This window comes from Leguminivora glycinivorella, chromosome 19 (assembly GCF_023078275.1).
Source record: "Leguminivora glycinivorella isolate SPB_JAAS2020 chromosome 19, LegGlyc_1.1, whole genome shotgun sequence".
Lineage (NCBI taxonomy): Eukaryota > Metazoa > Arthropoda > Insecta > Lepidoptera > Tortricidae > Leguminivora > Leguminivora glycinivorella.
The window spans coordinates 9,466,843-9,479,420 of NC_062989.1; the positions used below are offsets into that span (position 1 = coordinate 9,466,843).

Here is a 12,578-nt window from a genome sequence, read left to right on the forward strand (position 1 = left end):
TGTGTCAGCTACAACCCGATGATTGGCAAGAAGCTGCGCAGGATCGGTATAGGTGGCGTGCACACTGAGAGAAAATACAACCAGTTTTCATGTTCGTTCAACAAGTTTTTTGGTTAAAATAGCGCCTACGTGCTCTTTGGTTCAAACAACAAGCTACTTGTCATTTGAATCGGCAATATATTTGAATCAACAAGTCGATTTTATAAAAACAACCTGACACATATTGTTTTAAACATACGTTTGGCTGATTCAAACGAATAAACCGCAACAAGTCGAACTTGTTAAATTCACAATGCAAATTTCTCTCAGCGTGCTCTCGTTTCGGAGGCCAAGATTTTCTTTGGATCAATGAGAGCGATATTAGTTAGTCTATGTTTAGTTTCTTAAAAGTCCCAGACATATACTCGTAGTTGTTACAGTCGGAAGCTGGTCTCTTCTTTTCATTTGATACATGATTACACGCATTGAGTAAAAATTGCTTCGTTGCTTCACTTCGCAGTTCTTTCTCACATATATCTGCAACAAAATTAGATAATACGGCTAGTAAATCGGGTTTGGCAGAGCACATTAAACTGATCAGTGCCACTCTAAATTGATTGAAAGGAATTGAAAGAAAAGAAAATTGTAATACTTATTACAGTGATAGGTTATCACATCGCCCACATGTACCATAATGGAACCCATATCCTACGGAGTAATTCTCCGATACCCACGGCAGGAAACGGGGTTGTAAAATTCTTAACCCATCACCGTACATGTATCCGTAACCTTACTTATCAATACTTCCGTACTAATATTATAAATGGGAAAGAGTGTGTGTCTGTTTGTTTGGCCGTCCTTCACGGCAAAACGGAGCGACGGATTTTATTTTAGACAGACGTGATGTTTTTAAGTGGAGATAGTTGAAGGGATCGAGAGTGACATAGGCTAATTTTTGTCTTTTTTAGTCCCCCATTTCCCTAAAGTGGTTGGTGGAAGTTTTTATGGATCATTCCGCAATTTTCGAATTTAACCGAGTAAAGCCGCATGCAAAGCTAGTACTAAAAAATAGGTATTTTGATTTTTTGCTTGTTACCTGTATACTCTTGCATACTCCAGCTATCCCCTCCAAAATCTTTTGGCAGATATTCTTTCGGTATAAATTCGTGTAATTCTTCGACACTACTGTGAATCATAACCCTGTCCATGATTTTTGCTTTGACAAATTTTCGAAAGAAGCTTAATATTTGTTGTCCTATACTCGGGAAGTTTAAGATGTGGATTGCATGCACTTTGAACCCAAGTCCGTCCTGTAACATTTTTTTAAATAACATGTAAAAATATTATATTTTAATTATTAATTTATGCTAGACCGAGCAAAGCGGCGCACTCTTGTATTGGAGGCCATATCTACGAGCGGGTAATTTCAACTAATCGAAATATATTCCAAGTTTTATACTATTCACTTGAGTAATCGGGCCATTTTTTTTTCAAAGTTGTCCACCCCACTTTTTTGCAACATGGGTATTTTTTATGCGATTAATACTCAGAATCGCGAGGTCTTCGAGGAAAAAATGTCCAAAGATTTCAATACATTTTTTTCGAACCTTCCATTCCGTTACCGCCATACAAAATGTATAAAAAAATTTGTAACACAGTGGGAAAAAACCTTAGGACACTTTTTTTCTCCCATTAGAATTGAAAGCCGATTCTGAGTGGAAACCTCATAAAAATTTCCAAATCCAAAAATTCACCGAACACGCGTACCACGTATGACCAGTCATCATCATTCTGCTCTTATCCCATTCATTTGGGGTCGGCGCAGCATGTCTTCCGCTTCCATACCTCCCTATCATCCATCATGTCACACTGTGGACACTATTTTAACAATATGTTCATTGGAAAATATGAAAAAAAAAAATCAATTAATTGAAATTACCCACCAGTCCAAATCGCCTCCCTATACCTTAACTATTTCACACATACATATACTCAAATATTTTGTCTTACTTTTAGTATTTTTCATAAATAATAATTATATTATTTTTTAAGGTTACCTGAAATATTTGAGCTGATCTTTGAGCCATCATAGGATTTACTCTTAGGAGATGGCCGATTTTGCCATCTTTGAGATCAACAACCCATATGTCACCTTGAAAACAATCGTATTTAACTCTTATATCATTCATCTGAAAAAAATACAAAACACTTAGTTTTATATTATTATTTAACAAGACTCACGGATCACTTTTTACTTTTTATCATACAAATATAAAAAAAGCTTTAATACTATTTGCCCATTACATATATTTATAAAGAAAAAACTTACCATGTACAGATTCCTGAAAACTTGATCAGCTAAAAATATGCTTGGGTTTGGTTCGCAAAGCTGGATTATAGTGATACGTTTTCTTTGATAAAGTTTAGGTATTGCTGCATATCGACTGAAAACGTTACAGATAAATGATAATTAATAGTAAACTTAACATGTAAAAGCATAGATTAAATATAAAAAGATCATACCATCCCATACATTAAATGCGACCGCATAAGAACGCGCATACGCTACACCACAAAGATGCCTGTCGTTAGCCATCGATTATTTGTAGACGGCGATAAGTGTCACTTTCGAGACATAAATTTATGGCTCAAAAGTGACACATCGCCATCTACAAAATAATCGAAAGCAACAAAGACATTTTTTATGGCGCCATCTATGTGTGGTGTAGTGTATGCGCGTTCTTAGGCGGTCGCATTTTAATTAAATTAAAAAAAAAAAAATTAAAATTTATTTATTTTAACACAACTCATAATTTACAATAAAATATAAAAAACACAATCACACACATTAAAAACATATGGATGGAATGTATGGGATGGTATGATGTTCTTATATTTAATTTATGGTAAAAGACATAAACATAAATCAAACATAGAAAAAAAATACTAATTCTATGACCCTTGTCTTTCCTATCACAAGGTCACGACACGTAACTGAGCTATTAGTACATACATACATACATAATATGTACTGGCACTGAAACTTAGTATTCATGTGCTCTGCCTACCCCTTTATGTGATACAGGCGTGATTATATTATAATGGGCATGGCAAAAATGGGTTGTAATAAATCCAAATTGTGACATTGCAGTGACAGGTTGCCAGCCTCTCGCCTACGCCACAATTTAACCCATATACCACAGTCGACTTTTACGACACTCACGGGAAGAAAGGGGGTGGTGAAATTCTTAACCCATGACCACACGGGGCTATTAGTATACCTATTTATAGCTACAGAACCCTTTATTTTACGAATCTAATGCGCACTTGGCCGATTTTTTTACATTTGATAATCAATTTTGAAGAATATTTTAATAAATCAAATAATTCTGGTTTTTTACTTATTCATTACCTTATGTGTTAATTAAAACCTCCTTAGGTATTTAACAACAATAAAAGGGAGGTGTCATTGTCCCTGTCTGTCATTTATTGACGACCAGTATTTTTAAAACAATATATTGTTACAGTATTGTCTTTCCCATCACGGAACAATAGTGTTCCGGACCTTTGGGAGGCGTGCGCGGGGCCGAAGCCAACGCGTAGAGGCCCTTTCGACACTTTAATGAAATGTAAGGGGTACACCGAGCGGATGTTGCCCTTGCCCGTATCATGGGACACACGCAGAGGCAACACCCGCCAGGGTGTAAGGACTATTTGAGAGTTAATGGAATCTAAAATGAACTGGTCTATTTTGATGAAAGTGATGGACTAAATACTGGGCTATGGATAAAAAACCGGACGCCTGCCTAATAAAACGGTATCCAATTTTATTTCCGGCAGACGGTGACTCGTCCCCACAAGATGGGCCCCCACAAAAAGCGACATCCAAGATGGCTCAAGGGCAACACCGGTGTGAGAACTCAAGGGTGTCGAGAGGTGTACACCGCTTTCTGCCCAGTGGCCGTTAAGCCACTGTACCAACTCGCGTCTTATGCAAATTTTCACTTCCACCCCTGGGGCATGTAGCCCTAACGACCCCACTCTGGACGGCCAGCCAAGGCAAGCCAGAGGTAGAGAGTCCTGTCCCACCCACCCGCCTTACGGGTAACAGAACTCCCCAGGAGCACTCGGGTACGTGGGGTCGCTGTTCCCCAACAGCTCGCCACAAGCTGCCCTGCGTTGACTGATTGCACTGGTAAAACCAATGGGCGATGGGGTCGTCACATCCCTACGCCATACAGTATTGTTATTGTTATATATTGTTGTGTGTGTTATTTGTGTTCAGTAAATATGATTATGGTATGTGTGTATGGGTCAATAACATGAAGAACTAGTTGTTTGTCTTTATTACAAGCTTTTATTCAACTTGCTTACTGGCCTAGGCCACTGTAGAACTATGGCACAATGACGTTATAAATCAGATTGTAAGAAATCTTGCTTCAAAGATGACTTTTTGAAGCAAGACGATGACGCTTTGAGTAGTGACCTACTTGTCATTTTGACATGGTTGTAGAATGGCCTAGGGTTCCAATTGGTTGACTGTACTCGTAAATACATGTAGCTTTCCACTTATAGCACTGAAAAGTTGTGAGTTCATTACCTGACGCCACCATTTAACCCATATCCCATAGGTAGTTGAAGTCGATACACCATAAACATTAAATAAATGTCATATACAAAGAAAAAGTGACCAAGGCCTCCAAGTGTTCCGAGCTGGAATCGAACCAGCGTACTCCGTTAACCGGACGGATGCCTGTAAAACCACTCGGCCATCGGATCACGAAAGCAAGGGTCGAAATTTCCAAGTATATGACACAATTACCGAAGGCTTGGAAGGCTTGGTTTTTCTTTGTATATGACATTTATTTAATGTTTATAGTATAATAGTAGTGTTACATTTTTTTTTTTAGGTATTTATTAATTTTATTTTATATTGTATTACACAAAGTACACTAAAACATAATAAATATTAAACTAAAACTAACTTAAACTATAAATATATCAAAAAAACTTATACAATAAAAAAAATACAACAACTCAATCATAAAAACTACTTAAAAATACAAATTAAAATATTTTCAAATGAGAATAATTTAATTTGTTCTAAGATTCGATACACCATTTAAAATGGTCTGAATACATACATGCATTCAATCACGCCGGTATTCCATAACGCGTTAGGCGGAGTACATGAAACTACTCAAGTGTCAGTGCCACTCTTGGCAATTAAGGTTAAGGCAGTTAAGGGTTTCAAGAAAAACGAAATTGTAATAACATTTCAGTGACAGGTTGCTAGCATCGCGCCTACGCCACAATTTACTTAACCCATAATAGAATCGTACCACGATAAGTCTGCATAGATTTTAATAGCCCCGCCTCTGCAAGGGTTAAGACGATACGGTAGGGGTCAATTCTCCATACAAACGCTCTCGGCTATTTCCTCCCAGGATGGCTAGCCGAATGGCACAATCGCTCACGAAACGCTTACGAAACGAAGCGCTAGTAGATATCTATCTCTATCGCGCTTGCGTATTGGCGCGACAGAGCCAGCGGCGTATCGCTTTCGTTTGGCGTCGGAGAAATGCCATTCGGCTACGGGGCCTGGTTTTTGAAGATAGAGCAATGATTTTTTCAACACAGATTGTTATTATTTTTATCTGTGTCGGACCGTTTTGATTTTTTTGATATTCTGCTTTTTAAAGACTCTAAAGCCAATCAAAAATTTCCAAAAACGCCCTTTTTCATTGTGGCGCAAAAAAAGGTGTGATACTCAAGATTGGTAACAATTAACCAAAAAAGCTAAACGATCCGACATAGATTATTTCATTGTTATTCAGATTCTCAAATTTCGTTCCGATTGATTAAGTTTTGAAGGAGGAAAGAGTCGAGAGCGGAACCTCGATTTTAAAGACTTTTTTGAAATATCTTTTGACTGAGTTGTTCTTAATGGACAATTTTTTTTCGATAAATCTAGTTAATAACCACTTGTATAAATGAAAAAAAAAATGAAAATGAAAATGAAATATTTATTTTTCAAGTAGGCATATTACAATGCGCATATGAACGTCAAATAAAGCTACGCCGGCTCTAACCCTACGCCTCAGCCTCGAGAAGATTTCAGTCCCCCCTCAGTTGGGTGGGGGGTATCCACTATGGGACCGGCAAGAAACTCGGCGGGCAACTTCTTTTCAAAACATTACATCTTATAATTAACATGCATTAAATAACAAGATACAATTTAACATGCAAAAGTATTCATCAAAGAATATGAACAGACTAGGTACTCTATGGAAATTAATTTCAATAAATTATATTATTGCTTAATAATACGTCGTTCTTCTTCAGAGAAAACATATCAAATTGTCACAGAAGAAAAAGATAATATGAATCTCAATATCATTAAATATGTAATTTACCTACACAACATAAAATATAAAATATTTGATGTGCTTTCTTATCTGAACTGTGTCCTCTATACATAATACAATTATTTTAATTGCTATTCGTTTTTTGTAGTTTCTGGTTCGGGCCATGCATGTTTGTCTGTCAAATAGTCCTCGACTCTGTAATAAGCCTTTAACATCAATGTTTTTTTTTAAGTAGTTCTTAAGAGCTGGGAGGGGTAATCTCAAAGCAGTGTCAGGTAACTTATTATAAAAATGAATGCATTGCCCAACAAATGACTTCTGTACATTTAACTAAAATTCCCAAGTTGAAAAGGGGGCTCCTTTCCATTTTAGCATTTTCGCTACCGTATCCTCTTAAGTAAACGTCATAATTTCATCAAAGTCTGACATTTAAAATAACATCTGCACTGGATTACCTATAAATAACCCAAGGCAAGCCTATGTCACTCGCTCGCGGTCGCGTACCTACCCGCTAGCAGTTGCAGGCAGGCAATTATGGTCGCGCGATAAAATATCAGGCCGTCCCTATCGCACTATTTGTAAGTGCGATAGGGACGGCCCGATGTTTTGTTTTATCATTTATCGCGCGACCATGATTGCCCTGCAGGTAACAAGTGTCCGAGAGGCGCCACGCGCCCGCCTTGTGCAGTCGCGTGGCGTAGGTACCTACTATTTTTCTGAGTTTTACGTAGTAACTTATTAATAGGTATTAGTTAAATAAAGCTTAGGTATTTGTCGTTTTGCGGGAAAGTGAAGGATCTGTTACGTTAGTAACTTGTTAATAATCTGTGCCCATGGTCTGAATAATCATAAACTCACAATGTAGTCCAAAGTTTCTGGTCACTAGACAACGCTTGGATCCTGCTCTGAATCAACTCCGGTGCCAATCCTCTATATTTGTAGAAATTATCGATTCTACGTTTAGCTTTTTCTCTAGAACCTTTATTTATTAAGAGAAAAGTTCTTACAACATCCGGATCTGGAAAATAAATATAAAAATATATTACCAATCTAGCCGAGGCGAAGACGAGGCCTACGATGGAGCGAGCTCGCCCAGAAGACCGGTGTCTATTTACCCTTGATTTGAAGGTTGGAAGGTTTGGAAGGGTTACATGAGCTGGGACTTAACTCCTTTAATCATAAAAAAGTTATTAAACTGATTAGTTAAACAGTGTATTGTCCCTTTCTGTCATGTTGACCTTCTATTTGTGAGAAAGGACACAAACGCTTTTTAACTAATCTGTTCAGTAACTTATTATGAGAAAAGGGGTTAATTATATTAACTACTAAGGGCCAATTGCATCACCCGCTTAACTCAAGGTTAGTAGGCTGTCATCTGTCAAATTCCATATAAAATGGTGGGTTAACCTCGGGTTAACCCCTCATTTTCGGTGGAGCAAGTGACCCTAAATAATTGACAACATTTCATATTTTTGAGTACTACTTTTTATTGTTTGGTTTGAAAGAACTCAATACTAAAAGATATACGTATTTTTTTATTTTTCCAAAAACTGCTATTTTAATGAGAAATTCCCTTTTTATTAGTGCTTCGAGCAGAAAGAGCGTAACTTACAAACGTCAAAACACAGCTTCGTGACGTCACATGTGTTGTTTCATACAGCTAAGAAAACGACAAAATCATTCCTAAAAAAAAGTTTTAACAGTCAGCTTAAACAGTCCGGTATGTTTGACTGTCAAGTGTCACTGTCAACCACTAGTGAATGACTACGAATCATAGACTAAGCCATGTTTTTTTTAATATCTTTGCTACGAACTGTGATAAGTTTCACTGTCAAACTCAAGTGACATCCCAACTGGAAGATTTTTTTGATATAGTGGCAGCTCTAAATCAGCTATTTGACGTCACTTCCCCTTTAAACTATTTTTAAGATTTTTTATACTAAAAATGCGGAAAAAAATAAAAAAATGATTTATGTGATCTACAAGCGTATATCTCGAAATGGTTTTCGATTTAGGGACATTGAAAATTTTGAAACGTTGTCAATTATTTAAACCAAAACCCAACTTCACAGTAGGGAAATTGACTTTATACTTAAAATAAAATAAAACACCATGCACAAAATAAAACATCAGATAAATATAAGAAAAACACGGATAGATATTTTTAAATCCAATTTCTATTTAATAAGAGAGGTAGAAATATATAAAGTAACTGACTTGACCGTGACGTCACTCGATTCGATTTCATATTAATTCCTTATTGGCAACACGTTGAAATTCGTTTTGACAGTTCTTAAAAAGAAGCTGGTTTGACTAGGAGTCAAGGTAGCCTATACCAAAGAGGATCAAGTATTATAGAGAGTTACTGTCAAAGTAAAATATGTAACCACAGTGCATAGACTGCCATCTCTCGACACAAGCTTAAAACTTTTGGACCTCAGTTTTGACAATTTGGCCCATATTCTTAGCTTGATTAGCGCCATCTAGGCCACTGTACCTATTTCTATATGGTTCTGAGGTACGTGTTTTCCTTAGCCCTTAAATTGTTTTTGTCCGTTTTAAATGACGTCCTATAAAGTCTAGGCTAACTCAGATTCCTAGGCACTCTGGCGCAGGTGGCGTGATCCATACGGTCTAGCGACTATTCCTTTTATTTTTACGCACTTTCGCATCGCTTTATCTTATCAAAATTTGAAAAAAATACTTAGTTTAAAAATTACAACCGTGAGGTTTTTTTGCGCTTGTGACAAATGTCGTTGTTATGTAAGTATTTTAGTAATTTGTGCGTATTTTTCACTGAATTTTATTGAAATAATAATTAAGTTACTATTTAGTGTCATTCTTGTGAATAAATGACAAACATTTCATTATTATTTTTGAAGTTATAATATATGTCACTTTAAAGTGACACTGCCAGTTAGTACTAAATATTGTGTTTTTTCCATTTGTCACTTGTAACGGACATTGCCAACTTATTTAAACGAATATTTTTTTGTGTATTGTTAACATTAGGTGCATTTTTACAACAATATGGCTGGGCAACGTTTGAGGTCAAAGAAGATAATAGCTCTTCTACCACCTCCAGCTTCTAAAGACTCCGATTTAGAATCAGACAACGAAGAAAAAATAAGAATCTTAGCTAGAGAGTTTTTAGAGACGACTGCAGCAGTAAATCTTCTTCTCCTAAAAGTATAGGTACCTGTTTATTTTTGCCTGGACTATATTTTTATTTTATTTATTAGGAAAACTCACAGATAAAGTTACTATTAGGCTTATAACATAGAAACAACGAGCCAATAACAAGTTTCCACAGATAGAAACTGGGCAAAGTACATCCGTGCAAAATTACAGAAAATTGTGTAATTTATTTAAAGATTATGTAATACATATCTATATATGAGTTCAAACAATGATTGAGAGCAAACAATAAAAGAAAGGAAAAAAGCAGTAACTTGTTATAGTGTTATTTGAGAGTTAACAGTGGGTGAAGTCTTGGGTCAGTAGTTTGCGTACTGATATAAAACTGTCAGAGATCAGATCGATGGCGTCATGATCAAATCAAATTTGATTGAAATATTTAGTGGATCTTATAATAAAGGAGTTTTTTCTGAAGTTAGCATTAGTGGCGAGGATATGGAATATTCGTTTAGTGCGAGACGCAAGGCGTGAGGGGACTACAAAGTGGGAACTTCAAGCTAGACAGCAGATCCGGACAGTCAACATAGTTTTGAGCATTTTTCATGACGTAGATTACGTTAGAGATATTGCGCCGGACATAAAGAGGTAGCACGTGTAGTTTCGGACAATGTTGAGTGTAACTTATTAAGTTTACGTTTTATTCTTCTATGTTAGCAATGTGCATGTGTAGTTGGCAATGTCCGTCCAAAGTGACGTCTTTATGTTAAGCAGTAGTTGGCAATGTCATTTATAAGTGACGCTTAAAAAAAACCATTTCCAATTTTTTTATGTTTTTTTTTCACACATTTTCCCCTTAATCTACCCTAACTGAACCTAAAACACCAATTTTCATTATAAAAATCCTGCGCGATCATAGAGTGGCAATTTAAGGGTTAGACTGTAGCCGTCTACACCCTGTTTTTATTGAATTCCGCTAACTTTAAGGGAAGATTCATTACATCAAATACAATTAATTTCTCTAAGAAACTAGCGTCGTAACTCTTGCGGTTATCGAGTTATTAAAAAAATGAAGATAATTGCTGACTACGTGTGTCACAGCCTTTATCAGTTCCTAATGTTATTTGTTTTGACATGTGCCGTCAATCACTTGACACTAACTTGAATGTTATTCTTAAGGGTCTCTCACACTAATAAATTAATTTATTATGTATGAAAATGATGAATTTTTTTTTTTGCGAATTTAACTAAAAGTGATATACAGGGTGGTTCCTGATAATGAACCTAACAACGTGTCGAATTTAACGGAAAACAAAAAAACATGGTGTAGGTATACGGAGTTACATATGTCTTTGCCAATACTCACCTATTCCAGCATCAGCCAAATGCGGCTGTTTATAAAACCATTCCATGATGGCTTCCACATCTTCCTTCAGACCTTCTTCAGAGCATTCCAAGTTTTTCACTATCTGCCGTTTTTCTTCCTCGGTATGTTGAAATAGTTTCGCCATCTGAAAATGATTCGTTAACAATTTGTTTACTTATACACCGTGTTTTTATTTAATTCCGTTAACTTTAAGGGAAGATTATTTAGATCAAATACAATTAATTTCTATAAGAAACTAGCGTCTTCACTCTTACGGTTAGTTATTAAAAAATTAAGATAATTACTGAACTCGTGTGTTCCTGAACTCGCCTTTACCAATTCCTAATGTTATTTGTTTTGGCATTTGCCGTCAATCACTTGACACTATCTTGAATGTTATTCTTACTAATAAATTCATTTATTATGTATGAAAACGATTAAATTGTTTTTGCGAATTTAGCTAAAAGTGATATACAGGCTGGTAGTAGTAGTAGTAGTAATCACTTTATTGTGTACAACAGTTTATATACAATTTGTAGGTATAGAGATACAAAGGCGAGCTTATCCCTATAAGGGATCTCTTCCAGCTAACCTTGGAGAAGATGAGAGGATCGTTCCAGTACGTAAGATAGACAAACTTACAGGAGTACAATAAAGGTCAAAAGTAATCCAAAATATTGCTAACAATTATATAAACTACATAAATACAAAATGACACTATTAAATAAATTACATACTAGAGTACATAAATAAAATACAAAATAAGTACCTAACCAATATATAAATATATCAATACATACATAATATATATATAAAATTCCCAACCATTATCATACTTGTTCAGAAAGCCAAAGTTTCTTCAGATTCACCTTGAGTGATGTCACAGACTGAGACCGTTTGAGCGACAGAGGCACCTCATTCCACAATTTCACAGCGCGCACCGTGAATGATTTTGCGTACGTACGTGTATTATTCATAGGAATAGCAAGCGTGAGATTCGCACTTGAACGTAAACGGTGTTCACTGCCCTCAGCCAGATACTTAAATCTCTCGGTAAGGTGAGAAGGAGAACAGGGGTTATAAAGTACGTTGTAAAGTAAGGACAGAACACGCACATCTCTACGTCGGCGGATCGGCAACCACCCGAGCTGGGAGCGAAAATCAGAAATGTGGTCATATTTGCGGAGGCCAAATATGTACCGGATGCAAACATTCTGTAATCGCTCGAGCTTGTCCAGCAATTCCTCGTTGAGATCAACTAATGCAACGTCACCGAAGTCAAGAAGGGGTAGCAAGAGAGATCGTGCAAGAGTCAACTTGGTATGGAAAGGGAGGAAATTCTGCAATCGACGAAGAGAATGAAGGGACCCAAATATACCTTTACTCACTTCAGCAATATGAGGAGCCCAAGACAGCGTCTGATCCATGGTGATACCTAAATTTCGAACAGTAGAGGAGAGAGGGATAGTGCACCCATCAAACAAAATTTCAGGTATCACCATGTCTGAGAGCTTGCTTACGAAGTAAGGGCTGCCAATGACTATCGCCTGTGACTTAAGAACATTAATTTTGAGCCCAAATCTGCTCGCCCAATCCCGTATGGACTCTAAGTCACAATTCACTTGATGAATCAGCGAGGGAAGATCGTCTAAGCCAGCCGCTGCATAAATCTGTAGGTCGTCTGCGTAAAGATGGTATGATGACTTAAGTGCACTAGTGATACCGTTGAT

General features: G+C 36.6%; 1 protein-coding gene across 1 annotated transcript; it reads right to left on the reverse strand.

The window, feature by feature from the left end:
* Positions 1–236: 236 nt before the first annotated feature.
* LOC125236764 (alpha-tocopherol transfer protein-like) lies at positions 237–12,275 on the reverse strand. The gene is made up of 7 exons (XM_048143688.1): positions 12,237–12,275; positions 10,849–10,993; positions 7,206–7,365; positions 2,309–2,423; positions 2,037–2,168; positions 1,076–1,289; positions 237–516 (listed from the first exon to the last, which is right to left on the reverse strand). The coding sequence occupies exons 1-7, from the start codon at positions 12,273–12,275 to the stop codon at positions 365–367; spliced, it is 957 nt and encodes a 318-aa protein (XP_047999645.1). The 3' UTR covers positions 237–364.
* Between the last annotated feature and the right edge of the window lie 303 nt (positions 12,276–12,578).

Coding starts and splice junctions, on each gene's coding strand:
- LOC125236764 (XM_048143688.1), bottom strand. CDS start 12,275: ATGGATCAGACGCTGTCTTGGGCTCCTCATATTGCTGAA. Junction 7,366..10,848: donor TTTGGCTGATGCTGGAATAG/GTGAGTATTGGC, acceptor TTTATTTTCCAG/ATCCGGATGTTGTAAGAACT. Junction 2,169..2,308: donor TTTTCAGGAATCTGTACATG/GTAAGTTTTTTC, acceptor TATTTTTTTCAG/ATGAATGATATAAGAGTTAA.